At 39.9% G+C, this 17876-nt stretch overlaps 1 protein-coding gene across 1 annotated transcript; it reads left to right on the forward strand.

Annotated features, from left to right (window-relative positions):
• Positions 1 to 469: 469 nt before the first annotated feature.
• LOC132177774 (anthranilate synthase beta subunit 1, chloroplastic) lies at positions 470 to 17201 on the forward strand. Its single transcript, XM_059590225.2, has 7 exons — positions 470 to 796; positions 4227 to 4297; positions 4448 to 4485; positions 4598 to 4708; positions 12720 to 12819; positions 14698 to 14833; positions 17002 to 17201. Exons 1-7 carry the CDS (start codon positions 518 to 520, stop codon positions 17104 to 17106), a joined length of 840 nt encoding a protein of 279 aa, XP_059446208.1. The 5' UTR covers positions 470 to 517; the 3' UTR covers positions 17107 to 17201.
• Positions 17202 to 17876: the final 675 nt, after the last annotated feature.

Consider the following 17876-nt stretch of genomic DNA (forward strand, 5'->3'; position numbering starts at 1 on the left):
AAAGAACTGTATGTAAGCCTCTCCCTTTAAAAAAAATCATTGGACGTCTGTTTCTAAAATTGGTATACCAAATTAGATCAACCTATCGATGTGTATTTAAAGCAGATTTCATTAAATCCGCTCTGTAAAAGAGAAGAGATACCGGCGAATCCAAACCATATATGTTTTTCGTAATCCATTAAACACTATTTAATGGAGGCACCAAGACAAGTTTATAAACCACAACACTGAAATAGTCAATGAAGGTAACAAGATTAAGAAAACCAAAGAAAAAAAGGCAGAAAATTCTATTATCAATGTAATTATTGCCTAATCCGCACCAATTAAATGTCTTTTTTAACTTTTGTTTTGAGAAGAACTTCGGATACGTGGAATCTATCGCACTCACGGATCCTTGACATGTCAGAATTGGCTTTCCACATGCCTTTTCCATGTAAAACGTTACTCTTTGCTGTCATATATATAACGTCCCTCTGTGTGCCCTTCGTCAACAAGCACAGAGACATACACACCGAGAATGGCTGCTCCTTCGCTCTCCCAAGCCTCTCTGGTTCAGCCGAAGCCTTCTTCCTCCTTCATAGCCCGCCAAACCCCCCGCCTATTTTCCCCCCAACACCTTTCTACTCGCTCTTCATGTGCTTTCCTTGTCAACAGACGAAATGGGTTCGTCGCAAAAGCTTCATTGGCGGCCGTGACCACCCAATCAAGCTCCAACTCCCCGGTTCCCAGCAAAAAGTCCACCAGCCCCATCATCGTCATCGACAACTACGACAGCTTCACCTACAACCTCTGCCAGGTTCGTCCTGAACTCATCTTTTTTCTTCTTTTAGTTTGTGTTTTTTTCTTTTCTGGGTTACTATTTGTTCATGAATCATGATCATATGTTTGTGCATGCAATATTTTCTGTTTGGTTGTGGACAAAATGTGAGAAAATAAGTTAAATTAATGTGTATTCATCTTTATTTTTTTTGTCTGAATTATTCTGATACAGATGTTTTCAGTGAAAGATTTGTATTTGGTATAATTGAGTAGAAGATTCTTGTTTGCCTAATTCACATTTCTTATTTCCCTATATATGGGCTACCTTAAAATGGGCTAAAATGTATTTGTTTGATGATTGTTCTGGTCCATTTTATATCTTAATTTGGAGGGGAAATAGGGAGGGAGCAGAGGGGTTGACATTTTAGTTCCTTTCCAAAACGGAATGTTTCACCACATTAAAACAAAATGTTTTTAACTGAAGTGAAGTGTTGACCATTATGGAAGAGCCATGGCTTCCTGCAGTGAAAGTAGACAAACTTTACAATTTTGGAGGACATGATATGTACAGGGATAAGCTGTATTGCCCCCATAGAATTAGATATAGGCCATTATGTTCATAATGGCTGATTTATATAATATTACCGAATATGACAGGTGATACTGATATCACGTAACGGTCTATATACGTCCAATGGTGGTGGTTACATGTCGATTCTGGCCGACATAGGTCGTTATCCAACAATCTATATCAGTTCTGAAAATCTAAGGGTTTGGAAAAGTTTCATGGACACGACACCACAATACGTTATTTAATGCTCATCTGTTATTGCGAATTGATCAAGTATTAAGCCACCTGAGGTCTCTGTTGCCTATCACCAGACAAGGGTAAACTGTATTGCCCCATAGAATTAGATATAGACCATTGTGTTCATAATGGCTGATTTTTATGATATTACCGAATACGACAGGTGATAGTGATATCACATTTGTAACGGTCTAGATACCTCCATTGGCAGTGGTTACACATCGATTCTGCCCGATATAGTTGTTATCCAACATTCTACATCAGTTCTGACAATCTAAGGGTTTGGAAAAGTTTCATGGACACGACACCACAATACGTTATTTAATGCTCATCTGTTATTGCGAATTGGTCAAGTATTAAGCCAGCTGAGGTCTCTGTTGCCTATCACCAGACAAGGATAAGCTGTATTGCCCCATAGAATTAGATTTAGGACATTATGTTCATAATGGCTGATTTATATATATTACCGAATACGACAGATGATAGTGATATCACATTTGTAACAGTCTAGATACCTCCATTGGTGGTGGTTACACATCGATTCTGCCCGATATAGGTTGTTATCCAACATTCTATATCAGTTCTGACAATCTGTGGGTTTGGAAAAGTTTCATGGCCACGACACCACGATATGTTATTTAATGCTCATCTGTTATTGCCAATTGGTCAAGTATTAAGCTAGCTGAGGTCTCTGTTGCCCATCTACACAACCTGCATCATTGTCTCCTATAAGAACTTAGTGCTCAATCCAGTCAGGCTTCACTCTTCCTCCACTTAAGATATTGTTCACGTGGAACAAACTTGACTTGGACCAACACATTGATTGAAGTTTTTCCGGTATTGTTTATAAAAGTGATGACTTCTTCCATTAGTATGCCAATCAGAATTCTGGTCTAATATCCACCAATGTGCCAAACCTTCAGACATTGAGTAGTGATCACCTTAATCTATCTACTACCTTCGCTTTGGCTCAGCCATATCAGCCAAAAGCCAATAAGTTCCCACTAAACTAAACTATGTGGTATGGCCAATTCTATTCATCCAAAAAGAAAATAATATAGCCAATTTGCTGTGCCAGACATTATTTTAATATTAGCCCACATTTTGGCATGCCATAAACAGATAAGTTTTGCTTTACCACAGTATCAAAAGAAGTCATCGGAGGTGAATTCAGTCTAAAAAAAATAACATTTTGATATGATTTTCAGTAATTTATTCCTAGTTAAAGAAGTTTTATTTATTTTCTTTTTGATTGTGGCATAGAATGCTTCTTATGGAGGAAAGCTTTTTTAGTGGTTTCACTAATGTATAGCAGCTAATGTAGCATAGATATTTATTAATAGAGTCGAATCACAATGGATTCCATTAGGGCTACTGAAGATACAGAAGATGGCAAGGGAAAGTACTGAAGCCTCCAGTTTTAGTTTTTCTTTATGTAATGGCTATAAAATTGTTCGTCATATGATGTTAAAATTTGAACTTTTGGTCCTTCAATGTTGACATGAACACAGCCGGTGCCCCTAATAAAATGCAGTATTTATGGCTAAGGACATTTCATTTATTTTTTGCCTTTTTGGGAAAACGACTGGAAGGATATGTGTTACCGAAGACAGCTCCCTGTGGTACAAGGAATGATTGTAGACAGTGACACCTACTATATCATTGCCTTTCTGAGACAATGTATTTCAAATGCATCCTTTTCTTCTTTCTTTCTTTCTTTCTTTCTTTTTTTAAACCATTGCAAGCTGTTTTGTTTTTCTTTTTTAGCAATTCGGTTCTGATTTTTATTTTCCAGCAAGTTGGAGCTTTTTTTAATGTCATTTTCTTGTGTATTTAATCTTCCAGGCTGTTTGTACATATTCTACCCACTTGATTTAACAAAACAGAATAAGAGTTCAATGTTATGTCTAAGATTTTCTGCTGCCATTACTTTCCGTTGAGAAACCTTGAGGACATTGTTCATTTCTTTTTGTATACGCTCTTTATGTGGACTGCAGGATGGCTTGCTCCCCAAGAGATCAATTTTCCTGATTTTCGTTTTATGTTTTCTTCTTCTTTCTCCTCTACTTAGTCCCTCTCTTGTATATTTCCTGTGTACTTGGGTTGCGCCCCTCTGCGCTCTTTAATGCATCATTACTTATAAAAAAAAAAAAAAAAAAAGATTTTCTGCTGCCATTAAATTTACGAGTAGTGTAGAAACAAGAGGATATCTAGTGAAGATCACACCCTCTTACTTTGTGTTGATTGAAAAAAGAGAGTGGCAAGAGAAAAAGAAAAAGACCTCAATCTCTAATTTGTTGTTTCAGTTGAAATTAGTTATAAATTCCTTTGCCCAACAATAAAAAGAAAAAGTTAACTAGTCCCATATCCTTTCACTTATCTGCATAATCAGGTAATCCATTCTCTCTCTTCTGAACCAGTTGAAGTACTTTTTAATATTGTAGAGGCTTTTTTGGTTTTTCTTTTCATGGGAATGGGAGTTTACATTATGAAAAGTCGGTTATAGTGTATAAATTTTGAAAGTTACTTCTTTGTAAACAATTTTCTTTATAATTCTCTTACTATCTTTTATTGATTGTATTTAGAAACTAGAAACTATTAGTCCAATAACCCTTTTTTTTTTTTTTTTTTTTTTTTTTTTTTTTTTTTCATTCTGAAGTATGTGGGAGAGATAGGATGTTACTTTGAAGTTTACCGGAATGATGAAGTAACAGTGGAGGACTTGAAAAGGTAAGGACTGGTATTGTTGTTTGCTGCTCTACATGATGGTATTTTGGGCAGTGAACAATTTCTATGGAGCATACATCTCACCTAGCATGTCTTGTGTAATATTTCTATGGAGCATAATCATATTTGTTACTCTTTCTGCCATTTTTATAGGATGAATCCTAGAGGAGTCCTGATATCCCCAGGGCCAGGTAAGAGTTTTTTGGATGTGTTATTTTTAACTGTCGACAGTCAATGCCCTATTAAAAAGGGGAAAAAAGGAACTATTTATATCAAGATCTTTTCACACCATTCTTTTTATAGGTACCCCCCAAGATTCTGGGATTTCGTTGCAAACTGTACTGGAACTTGGACCTACCATACCTCTATTTGGCGTGTGCATGGGTTTGCAGTGCATTGGAGAGGCATTTGGAGGTGAGTCTTCTTAGATGTCTTCAATCTTGGAAGCCATCCCAAATAGTATTTCTTGATCTGAATGTATGATTATGTTGATTTTGAATTGTGTTGCTAAATTTATACCATCTCTTTTAAAATGGAAAATGGGATTCATGTAGGCTCCTTTTGTTTCAGTGTAAAACTTTTTCTGTTGAAAAATGTTTTCAATTGAAACCATTTTAAAGAAAATGATTTCACTTGAAAACATTTTCGGTGTTTGGTTCATACGGAAAATCAACGAATCTTTCTTATATTTTCATTCAATCATATTAACCAATAGATATTAACTTTAATTCACAACATGAAAATATTAATATAAAATATAAAGTTGTGTGGGACTTTATTTGTGTTCCTAAGGATGAGGGTGGCTTAGGTTTGAAGAAAATGGTTGATTGGAATAGGGCAGCCATTTTATGACACATTTGGTACCTTTTCTCTAGATCGGGGTCTCTTTGGGTTGCTTTGCTTTATTCTAATCTGATTAGGGGCAGATGTTTTTGGCTCCTCAAAGCTCCGCAAGTTAGCTAAGTCTTTTTTGAAGTTCCAAGCCAGAGATGGTAGCTCAATCTCTTTGTGGATGGAGGCATGGCACCCGGATGGTATTCTTTTTGATAAGTATGGCTTTAGGGTCATCTATGATGCTAGGAGCAAAATAGATGCCAAATCGTCTAGACAATTAAGGGAGGTGACTGGAATTGGTTGCCAGCGATATCTAACGATTTGGTTTCCATCCAAAGCTGTTTGTCTCTTGTTAAATTTGGGTTGCAAGACACTCCTTTGTAGTTGCCTTCAAAAAATATGAAGTATTGCTGTAGAGATACATGGGATGCTATAAGGGTAGAACTGCCCAAGGTTGACTGGGTCAAGTTGATTTGGTGGTCTTCCGCTATTTCTAGACATGCCTTTTTCTTGTGGTTGGCAATCCAGGACAGTCTCTTCACAGGGGAGACAGATCTTTGAATTGGGGTTTGCCTAGTGATGTGAAATGCTTATTTTGTAGGAGCATAATTGAATGTAGGGATCCTTGTTTTTTGAATGTGGTTTTAGTACAAGGATTTGGAGAGAAGTTCTGAAAAAATGTTCTTTGAGCTCCTTTCCTACTGGCTGGGATGAGGTTGTGAGGGGAAGGGTTGGATCCAGGCTTGGAAGGGTAAAAGTCTGAATAGTGCTGGGTGAAAATTGGCATGGGGAGCTACTGTTTATAACATTTGGAGATCTAGAAATAATGTTAAACATTGATGGCATGCTCTAGTAGTTGACCAGCTGAGGCTTTTTCTCTCCTCTCTCCTCTCTAACCGGCTTGTGTGGTGGAGCGTGGGTGGCGCGTGAGGTGTTTTTCTTAGTTAGGGGTGGTGATATCATGGCAAGAGGGAGAAGATGGTTAGTAGAGGCGAAGGAATTTGAATTGGTGGTGAAGGCAGGGGCTTCGGGAGTGAGGATTTTCGAGAGGAGCAAAGGGAAGCAAAGGTCCATTTTCATTAAAAAGGATGAGTTAGAGTGGCTAGTTCGCAACGTGAAGGTTCTGGTGGCAGTGGAAGATTCAGAGGTTTTCTGGGATCAGTCCAGAGCGGGTTACCCACGGTTTATTGCGCAACGACAATCCAATGGGCATGGGTGTTTTCTGACGTTAGAGGAATTTGATGGGAGGCGAAGGTGTGGTTCGGTCCTCATTCCAGAAGGGCGCTTCGGGCAAGGTTTTATTTCGGAAGTGCGTCTAGCAAGCTCGTCCCTCCAAGGTGCAAAGGAAGAGAAGAAGGTTCATGAAGGGAAGGAAAGGAGGGGTTATGCCGAGGTTTTGGCATTGTCAGTAAATTCGGCGGAGGAGTGTTTTGGTCCATTTACAGAGCCTGTGGCGCGAGTGCCCAAATCGTTGAAGGAGTCCTCATCAGCAATGGGTAAGCATGCTTTAGGCACAGGGAAATTAGGTTTGATGCCAAGGAAGTTGACCCAGATTTCGGCAAGGCCACCATATGGCCAGGAGGGCAAAGGAATTTGATAGCCGGAGGTGAAGAAAAGCATGGGGAAAGAAGCGCAAGCGGCTAGGGCTCCGGCGAGTAACTTACAAGTGTTGGAGAGGTCGCCTGTAACGAGGGGTGGTACTGTGCAAGCTCTGACCTCAGACTCAGACCCATTATGGTGCAAGTCTTGAGCTCTGTAATTGCAGAGAGACGTTGAAGTGGCTAAAAGGGGAAATAGACGTGGGACTTCATAGACTGGAATTGGCTCTTATAAGGGTGGAGGAAAGTGGGCTACGGCAAGTAGATAAGGGTTCTGATCTAGCCCAATCTGTCAGGCAAAGAGGTAAGCTGAAGGGGGAGGAATGGGCTGCTGGGCATGGTCCATGGCCCGCAAGAGGCCCTGGATTAGACCAATTTGCTAGGAAGGGAAGTGTACAAGGAGTGGTCTGAAAGAAAAGGCACACGGCCCACGAGAGGATTCAAGGCTAAAAGGAAGGTGTATGTGTATAAGTTAAAATCGGTTGTGGGCCAGGATTGCCGAGGTAGCTTTGGACCAAATGGGAAGAGAACTCACTTTTCTCACCCGTCGATTACAAGCGGTTCATTGATGGAATGGAAAGAGGGTTGGATCGGAGACCCAAGGGCATCGTCATCTGAAGGAGGCACGCGCTTGGTGATGGGGTCGCCGGTAGTCGCGGATGTCCCTACCGACGCTCCTGTAATTCTCATGGACTTACCTAGAGCTCTTTCCGGCGGTGAGGTCGCGATAGGTGTAACCGGAGCTCCTCAGAGTTCTCCGGCGAAGGCACTGTTGGCCAAGGAAATGGCAGGTTGACCGCAGAATTTGAAGGAGAAGCCATCACCGGTAGCTCCCAATGCCGATCAGAGCTGGCCGTGTCTGGTGGATTCTGGTGGTGTGGCCCGTGTGGGGTCGTGATTTAAGGCCGGTGAATCATTGTGTTCGCCGGGGATTGTGTCGCTAGTTAGTGGGGAGGAAGCTACGATGCAGACGACTTCGGCAATGTCATTTCCAATGATCAAGGTTAGAGATTTGGTGCCTCGGTCGCATGGTGATGGGAATCAGGAAAGTGTGCAGGTTAGTGAGGGGCTGGGTATATCTCAGGGCCAAGGAGTCTCTGTCGGTTATCCTGGGTACTACCCCACACTCAACAGGGTACATACGAGTATTGAAATTGGGTGTTTAGAAGTGGTGGAAATGCGTGAAGCTAGCCAATCTGTTGGAAAGGATGACAGAGGGGTTGAGACACGAGATGAAGTTCCGGTTCCTTATGATGTCAATGTGCCTTCTCCTTTGAATATGTATGGTCCTACTGTTGGGGGTGCATCGGGCTACTCGGATTAGGTCATTCAATGTGCTAATGAGATTTATCCGATTGTGGGGATTTCATATACTGGTCATAAGCTGCAATTGCTAGCTCTTTTGACTTTTTTGGAAGAGTAACGAAGGAATAATGCGATGATTATTAATACGAGCAACAGCACTAAGGGCAAGAGGGAGGTTAGGAATTTGGAGTGCTCGGTGAATTATGACACTAGAAGTGCGAGCTCTAGCCGTGGCAATAGAAAGGGGAGGGGGCATGTAGTGGCCTTATGAAGCTAAGCATTCTTTCTTGGAATGTAAGAGGGCTGAACAAGAAGGACAAACGTTTGAGGGTGAGTAATATGCTTAAAGATTGGAAGGTAGATATTGTTTGTTTTCAAGAAACTAAGATTCATGGTATGTCTCGCAATATTGTCCGTAGCTTATAGGGGCGGAGTCATGTGGATTGGTGTTGTTTGGATTCTAGCGGGGATTATGTGGGATAACAGTGTGGTGGAGAAGGTCGATGTTTGTGTGGGGGCTTACACCCTGGCGGTGTCTTTCAAAAATATTGGGGATCGTTCTATTTGGGCTTTTGCTAGGGTTTATGGTCCGAACCTCAATAGGGATAGAAGGCTCCTTTGGGAGGAGTTAGCTGGTGTTATTAGCTGGTGGGACATGTTGTGGTGTATTGGGAGTATTTTAATGTCACTCGGTTCCCTAGCAAAAGATTAGGTGAAGCTCATCTGGATTCGGCCATGATGGAATTTTCTGACTTTATTTCTGAACAAGGGCTGATGAATCTTCCCTTGATTGGGGGTTCGTTTACTTGGTCGATTTCTAATGATCTCCCTCTGTGGTCAAGGATTGATCGGTTTCTTATTTCCCCGGAGTTGGAGGCCTGGTTTCCAGGGGTTAAGCAGAAGAGGCTTTCCTGCCTGTGCTTGGATCATTTCCCAATCATTCTTGAGCTGGGGGAGGTGTCAAGGGGGAAGAGGCCGTTTAAATTTGAAAATATGTGGCTTAAAGCGGAAGGATTTGTGGCCCTAGTGAAACAATGGTGGGACTCCTATGTGTTTCATGGTACGCCGAGCTTTGTTCTTGCTTGCAAGCTCAAGGCCCTGAAGTTGAATTTGAAGACATGGAATGAGGAGGTGTTTGGCAAGATTGATAGGAATAAGAGGATGCTTCTAAGAGCTTTGGTTATTGGATGTGAATGAAGAAAGTAGGGCATTGGATGCGGGGGAGGTTATGAGGAAGGCGGAAGTGGTTCGAGAGTTGAGAGAATTGCACTCTTATGGAGGAGGTGAGTTGGAGGCAGAAATCCAGGGTGATGTGGTTGAAGGAAGGTGATAAGTGTACTAAATTCTTTCACTCTATAGCCAATTCTAATAGAAGGCACAACTCTATGGATACTCTTATGATTGGGGATAACACCTCTTCAAATCCAACCGAGATTAGTGAGCACATTGTTGAGTTCTATCAAAAACTTTTTTCGGAGCAATGCCATTGGAGGCCTATGATAGATGGTATTTCCTTTAATTCCATTTCGGAGGTGGAGGCTAGTTGGTTGGAGAGAGACTTCGAAGAGGACGAGGTTAGTAAGGTAGTGTTTAAAATGAATGGCAATAAGGCATCGGGCCCCGATGTGTTTTCTATGGCCTTCTTCCAAACTTGCTGGGAGGTTGTGAGGGAGGATATTATAAAGGCGTTTAGTGCATTTCATGCAGGGGGGATGTTCGAGAAGAGCCTCAATGCTTCTTTCATTTCGCTTATTCCGAAGATTCCTGGCACTATCAATCTCAAAGACTTTCGGCCAATTAGCCTTGTGGGATGTATCTACAAAATCATAGCCAAGGTTTTAGCAAATAGATTGAAGGTTGTTCTGGATAAGATTATTTCTCAGTCCCAAAGTGCTTTTTATCACGGGTAGGCAGATCCTAGATCCTATCTTGATTTCTAATGAATGCCTTGATAGTCGGTTGAGATCTGGGGAGCCAGGGGTTATTTGCAAAATGGATCTGGAAAAAGCTTATGTTCATGTGAATTGGGACTTCCTGTTATATTTCCTAAAGAGGTGTGGATTTGGTGGGATTTGGTGCTCTTGGATAGAACATTGCATTTCTTCGGTGCGGTTCTCGATTCTGATCAATGGTTTTCCTAATGTCTGTTTTAGCAGTTCCAGGGGTTTGAGACAAGGGGATCTCCTGTCTCCTCTGCTGTTTGTTTTTGTGATGGAGGCTTTAAGTAGGATGATTTCAGCGGTGGTTAATGGGGGGCTAATAGAAGGTTTCCAGGTCGGTAATATTACATGCTTTCATCTTTTGTTTGCGGATGACACCTTGATTTTTTGCAATGCTATGCCCGCCCAGCTACGTTATTTGCGGAGTTTATTTTTGCTGTTTGAAGCTGCTTCCGGTTTGAAGGTTAACTTGGCCAAATCGGTGTTAATTCCAGTGGGGAATGTGGAGCAAGTGGGCAGGTTAGCCGGTATTCTAGGGTGTGGGGTTGCTTCTTTGCCAGTAAAGTACCTTGGTTTGCCGCTGGGGGCCTCTTATAAGGCTAAGCATATTTGGGATGGAGTAATCGAGAAGATAAAACGTCGGTTGGCCGGTTGGAAAATGTTGTATTTGTTGAAGGGTGGAAGAGTCACGCTTATCAAGACTAGGGCTGGCAAAACAGGTACCTGGAAAATAAACAGATACCTGTTTATCCTATGCATGTAACTATTTTTTATGACGCCTAGATGAACCTTATTATAAAAAAACATGTATAGGATAAATGGGTCGTAAGCAGGTCATAACAGGTACCTGTTTTGCCAGAATTCAAGAGCACTCTTGCCAATTTGCCTACTTACTATTTGTCTCTTTTCCCTATTCCGATTAGTGTTGCTAAGCGGATTGAGAAGCTGCAGTGGAATTTCTTATGGGGTGGTCTAGGCGAAGAGTTCAAGTACCACCTAGTAAAGTGGTCGAAGGTTTGCACCCCGATTAAGGAGGGCGGTTTGGGTATCAGAAACTTAATGATGTTCAATCGCGCCCTGTTAGGGAAATGGTTGTGGCGCTATGGATCAGAGAGAGATACTTGGTGGAGGGCTGTGGTGGATGCGAAGTTTGGAAGTTTTTGGGGAGGGTGGTGCTCTATGGAGCCAGGTGGAACTTTTGGGGTGGGGTTATGGAAGAACATTAGGAAAGGGTGGGACACTTTCAAAGGCTTTACACGGGTTGAGGTAGAGGATGGGACTAGGGTTCGCTTCTGGCATGATTTGTGGTGTGGTGATACGGCTCTCAAGATAGCTTTTCTAGGCTTATTTAGTATTGCTTGTGCAAAGGACGCCTCAGTTGCGGCTCATTTGGAGATGCTGAGTGGCTCTAATCAGTGGAATGTTAGTTTTTCTAGAGAGGCTCATGATTGGGAGGTGGATGTATTGGCCTCTTTTTTTCAGATATTACATTTTGCTCGAGTGAGACGAGGGTGTGAAGATAGGTTGAGGTGAAGCTCTTCCAAAAGAGGCCGTTTCAAGGTCAAGCTTTTCTACGCTTCCTTGGCATGTACTGAAGGGAGGGGATTCCCTTGGAAGAGTGTGTGGCGAACACAAGCTCCTCCGAGGGCGAGTTTCTTTGTGTGGTCGACGGCTTTGGGCAAAATTCTGACCCTAGATAACCTTAGGAAACGACAGGTGATTGTGACGAACAGATATTGTATGTGTAAGAGGAGTGAAGAGACAGTGAATCATCTTCTCCTTCATTGCGAGGTTGCTTATGCTCTGTGGAGTGCCTTTTTTGGTCGGTTTGGGTTGTCTTGGGTGATGCCGAGACGAGTTTCGGATTTACTCGCCTGTTGGTGGTCTTCAGGGAGGAGGGGGAGTGCCGCGGTTTGGAAGATGGTGCCTACTTGCTTTTTTTGGTGTTTATGGAAAGAAAAAAATAATAGGTGTTTTGAGGACTTGGATGGATCATTGGAAGACATCTTAGCCTCTTGCTTTCATTCTTTATATCTCTAGACCGTTGCGCATGTCTTTCCGGTGTCGATTAGTTATGATGATTTTCTTGTTCGCTTTTCTCCTTCTAGTTAGGTGATCTTGTTGTATACTCCCAGTGTACTTTGGGACGCCTTTACGCTTTTAATAAATCAGATTATTACTTATCAAAAAAAGAAATAATGTTAAATTTGGCAATATGTTGAGTACTGAAGAACAGATTGTTCAGCATATTTGTTGGGATGTAAGTACTCGGATTGTGGGAAAAGGCAAAGGGAAGTTTAAGTGTTCTGAAGCAAATGTAAAGCTTTGTGAAAATTGGGGCATTCCTCTTAGTTTCCTGGTTTAGTGGCTGCTTTGTTTGAGTTTAGCTGGGGTTTTGCTAAGTTGGAGCTGCTTGTGGTTCTCTGTTGCAGGCAGTTACCAATTGGATGTGTTTGTGTTTTTGCCTCTTTGTTTCTTGTGGATTGTATAGGTTTCTGATATGCTTCTGTGTATAGGAGTGTGAGTTTTCTAATGCAAACCTTTTGTGTTTTTGGACTTGTTGCCTTTGTGATGCTACATCTTCCCTCGTGGAACAAGAGCCAATGTAGCCAATATTGGCTACATTCCTCCTTTTAAAGGGAGAGGTCTAGCATTTAGCTCATGGAAGGAAGGGACCTGGGTAGGGGAGGTGTACTATGGGTCTATTACTTCCTTTTTATGCAACCTTGTGTTTTTGTTTAATTGCAGGGAAGATTGTGCGTGCTCCTTCTGGTGTCATGCATGGAAAGAGTTCTCTCGTACATTATGATGAGAAGGGGGAAGAAAGCTTGTTCATTGGGTTATCAAAGTATAAACTTTACTCCTTTTTACAATATGCTTAATCTCATACTTCCTTTTATGATATGCATTACTTTTTGCTTCTGAATATAGAGCTTCCTTGATTGCAATATTTACGCTATCAAGTTCATTTATTTAAGGATTTTTCAATTTCCTTTGCTAAACTCTTATTACATTATACCTTTAGTCATTTTTTTGCAAATGCTGCGATTGGACCCTTTTAAAGGTTTGGAGCCTAGTGTGTATGATCCAGATAGTACTTAGTAAATACCTGTTGGTACATGCTCTCTGGAAATATCTTGATGTTTCCACCTAATCAGAGCCATATATGAAGCTGCTCGCTGCAAGTACCATTTTGTTTTGATTCATAAGCTCATTCTGGTGGCTTACATGTAATCAAAATATATACCGCTCATAATATGGTCAATTCAGTTATTTCTTATGCTGGAGTATGTGACAAGCAGAGTAGTAAACTGTGATATGGCTTTTGAATCTAAAGAACATGACCCATATATGAATTATATTAGTTATATATTTAGTGCACTATGCCAGATAAAAAATACTTGAGAATATATGTTTGTCATAGAAATATCATAAAAGTGGATCCACTTTCTTTGGGATTCAATTAATATCCGCAGATTTGGTTTTCATTGTGTGAGTTATGCACATCATTTGCAATTTATTATTTGCTAACAGATGAAAGAAACTTGAGTAGAAAACTTAATGTGATCAGGGTTTCATGCAATATGGGTTTCTTCCCATCATTTGTACTCAATTTAGAAAATAAAATTGTATCTGGCTTGCTGATCCTTTTGATTAATAGGTTAATATCTTTTAGCAAAGAGTTGGAAGTGTGGGGGATATTGTAGACAAGCTAGGGCTTTTTTTTTTTTTTTTTTTTGTAAGTAATCGAATTATCATTAAAAGTAAAAGATGCTACCCTATACAGAAAATATACAAGAAAAACACCTAGCAAATCATGCAAGTTAAGCACCAAAGGAGCTAAGAACGCAGCTGCCCAAATATAAAGAGTATTAACAAATAAGGAAATCGTGGGAGCTAAGCACCAAGACAAACTAGGGGATGTTTTGCATGGTTTAAGAGTTTCCTCTAATGTCATAAGTTTGTAATTTCCATCTTTGTGAAATACATGAGGATGCTCTTATCTCTTAGGGTTACTTTTGAACATAAATGGTGTATTGCTTTTTCTTATGAAGTATGCAATATTTATTAAAAGGAAACCTCTTAATTTGATTGTAGTGTCCAAACCTCTTATTTTGCTAAGTAATATATTATTGTAGCGACCAAACCTCTTTTTTTGCTAAGTAGTATATTATACATATATGTGCAGTTTGTCCTTCTATCTGAACATTGTATAGAATGATATGAGCACCTCTTTTTCTTCCATGATAGCTGTATTTAATTTTAAAATGGTACATTGGTCCTACTGTATCTAACTAGCAATTATTTACCTTAATAAATTGCATACTAAGATACAGAAAAGTCATTTTTTTAGGAGCTTAAGTCCTTTTTTTTTTTTTTTTTTATACTTTGTATCTTTGGACAGTAGCTTTTGTTTCTCCTTTGGTGATTAGTTATCCTGATCATTTTCATATTCTCTTTTCTCCTTTTACTTAGGTGTTTTCTCATGCATATTTCTTGTGTACTTGGGAGCGCCTTATGCTTTTAATGATATCTTTATTACTTAGGGTTATAGGGAGCCGTCTGGGTTAACTTTTCCTGTTCTCTCCTACCTGTTTCCTTTGACTAAATCTCAGTGGACGATGCCCTTTTATCTTTTGTTGCTGGTATCTGCTTGTTCCTCTTTTGCTGTATCAAATGTTACAACCGAAGATGTTGATATATCTTATGGTCTGTGTCTTTTTAGCCCATTCACTGCTGGTAGATATCACAGCCTTGTGATTGAGAAGGAAAGTTTTCCTGATGATGAACTTGAGATTACCGCTTGGACAGAGGATGGACTGATAATGGCTGCTCGTCACAAGAAATATAAGCATCTACAGGTAAGATATTTTTCGCCCTTTTCACTTATTATGTGCTGAGAGAGAAAACTTTGTTGTTCAGACGAATTCATGAGGCTGAAGGCTGCATTGGCCTAAGAAAATATAATTTATGCAATTACTATACCAACTTGTGGACTAAGAAGATGTGGTGTCCTTAAAGTTTCTTAGTTTCTGACACTGGAGAAGGTGGGAAATTTGTTTGAAAACCACAAGCTCTATGCTTTGAAAGGCAGCGCAATTTCAATTCTTTTGTATAAAAGGTAATAAAAATATTAAGATACTTTATCTTCTAGCTACAAAGATCAAAGTTGTACTGTAAAATGTCAAACACCTTATATGTCTGGTAAGGCAACCCCTCCCGCAGTTCCCTTTTTCTTTGGGCTTATTCTTTGTGTGCAAAAAATCAGTTCTAATGAGTGAAAAGAGTCATAACATTTTACAGACTAGGCCAATGATGGTGAAATATGATTTGGAGGGCATCTGAAAGGGTTTTCATCAAGTTAGCTTGAAAGAACTTTAGGGAAAGATTTCTTGCAGTTTAGAATGGAACAAGTTAAGGTTGAAAATTAACTGTTGAATTAGTGGCCACAATACTGGGATTTTAGGGTTCAATGGATGTATCAGAAGTGCCAAGGTTATGGCCAAATAAGACAAGGAAAGATCAACCTTGGAAACTGCGAGCAGCAGCATAAATATTGATCAAGGCTTGATTTTGTTCTTTCGGCTGCTAGGGTTGATTGTTTGATGGAGGAAAGGGTTGGGCTTCCTAAAGTGTGGGTTTAAAGGTTGAAAGAGATTGGTTGTTGTTTGAAGAGGTGAAGGCAATTGAGGAAGTGTAGAAAAAGATGGAAAAAAAGGAGATAACGAAGGAAAGAGCAATTACAATATCACGGGGCTGAACAAAGCAAAAGCTGCAAATCTCAGTTCCATTTCACCAGTCCCTTAAGGAGCAACAAACATGTTATAGGGCAGGAAACCCTAGTGACTTCTATGAACACTAAACCCCAGACAAAAGAGTTTCTTTATTAGTTTCTTTGCCTCTTAATTGGCACAATGCCCAGAGCCTTGGTTTTAGGCTTCCAAAAAGGTTGGTTTTCTCTAGCCATCCAATAGGTTTGCTGTCATTTGAGCATGCCTAATGGTGATTTCTATTAAATGCATGCTTTGTCCTCATTCATACCTTCATTACCAGGACTCTGTTCTTCAAACAAAAATTAGGTAAGCAAAGAATGTAAGGGTAAATATATTAAGTAAAACCTGTGAAACACCTAGAGAAAGAGCCTAATTTGTAACTGGTAAAGAGAACTAAGTTTGCTCTCTTTGACTGCTGCTTGATCCTGCTTCCAAATAGTTAACTCTTCCTTAGGTCGATCTTTGAAACTTAACTGCTCTAGAAAGTAGTTGAATATTCAAAATAGGAGCCTGCACTGTATGAGAATCCCCCAACAAGCCAGCATATTCTCTTTCCTCACAAGTTGGCTAGAGGATATACCCACCATGGCACAAATGGAGTTCAGGGTGGATTTATTTTCTTAACACCCTTGAGTTCCTATAGAAACATGGGTAAGATTTCAAGTTTTTGCAACAAATGGCAGTTCCTCTCACCATTAACAAGTGGTGGAGTGAGGTGTTGGGCTCTGAGGATAGCTCAATGTACTCACCAGCACCTGACCCTGGGATGTGGATCAGCCAAGGCACATTAGCATGATATACTTTCTTGTTCGAATTGGGATTTGAAACCAAACTTTTCCCCAGTAGGATAGATAGATTGGGTGGTTCGAAATCCAATCTAGATCCAACTTTCTATTCACTCATGGTAACACTGAGTACCTTTTTTCCTTTTCTTTCTTTCTTTCTTTTTTTTCTCTTTTGACTTCTCCCAATTCTCGAATTGAGATTGGGTATTTTGGTAGATCATGATATTGGAGTAAAGGTGAGCATGGAGCTTTAGTATTGGTTGCCATGCAGAGTGACCTTTTTGCTGAAAAATCAATTTTATTATGTGAATGTAGATATTTGGGGGGAAGGTCTTGAAGTGAAACACACATAATCATCTAGAGGATTCTACATAGTTTTGCTATGACATTTACATCTCTTTCTCTGCAATACTCTGCAACTATAATCTTGAGATTAGTAACTGCTATAACCGAGTTGATTTAAAATTGCAGGGGGTTCAGTTCCATCCAGAAAGCATTATAAGCACCCAAGGCAAGATAATTGTCCGCAATTTTGTGAAACTGATAGAAAAAAAGGAAGCGGAATCTAAGAATTGAGGGTGTTGGATGTCACAGACAAAGAGTACTTGAGCCATGTAATATATCATCATATGCAATAAGACTAAAAAGTGCAGTTTCTGTACTTTATTTTCTTTCTTCTTCTTATAATTTGAAGCCATTGTAAGTCCAAGTGTGTCTTGCTTTGAAACTTTTGGATGACCATTTCACAAAATGGCCCAATAATTTAGAGTTAAAAGGTGCAATTTGTCCAGGAAATATGTATTTCCTATTTTTCTTCTTTTCTTTGCTTTCTATGCATCTATAAATTAGAATCAAACCCTTTTTTTTCTTCTTCTTCTTCTTCTTTTGTTGGTAAGAAACCATATAGATCATATCCTACCCCTCAAAGTCTGAAAGATGCCCTTAATTTTCTAGCATAAAATGAAAAAAATAAAAGGCAATACACAAAGACAAACCTTATAAGATATATGAGAGGTGAAAGTTTAGTTCATGGGATGGCCATAATGCTACAAACAAGTTTGGTTGTGTGAGATGAGATGGATTCGAAAATGTTAAGGATCTTAACCCACATTTTATTTATTTAGTTGGCAAAAGATGCATCCAGGTCAGCCAAAAATGGTCGGTCTAGAATCTTTGACCCAATCTCTACTTTATATTAATTTTAATTCGTTGGTTTTATTTTAAGATCCTAACGAGCTTGGGCTCTCTCTCCTACTGAATTATATAATATTTGAAATCCTGGTCTTATAGTTTCTGAAATAGAAGCTCTTCTGGTGTTGAATAAGACAATAGTTGCTTCTTGTTTG

The sequence above is a fragment of the Corylus avellana genome, chromosome 4, assembly GCF_965113065.1.
Source record: "Corylus avellana chromosome 4, dhCorAvel1.hap1.2, whole genome shotgun sequence".
NCBI classification, from domain to species: Eukaryota; Viridiplantae; Streptophyta; class Magnoliopsida; order Fagales; family Betulaceae; genus Corylus; species Corylus avellana.

What these genes read in the sequence shown, in the direction of transcription:
- LOC132177774 (XM_059590225.2), top strand. Translation starts at nt 518, where the DNA reads ATGGCTGCTCCTTCGCTCTCCCAAGCCTCTCTGGTTCAGCCGAAGCCT. An exon ending in TCACCTACAACCTCTGCCAG is followed by an intron (nt 797 to 4,226) that starts GTTCGTCCTGAA and finishes TTCATTCTGAAG; the next exon opens with TATGTGGGAGAGATAGGATG. An exon ending in CCTGATATCCCCAGGGCCAG is followed by an intron (nt 4,486 to 4,597) that starts GTAAGAGTTTTT and finishes TTCTTTTTATAG; the next exon opens with GTACCCCCCAAGATTCTGGG.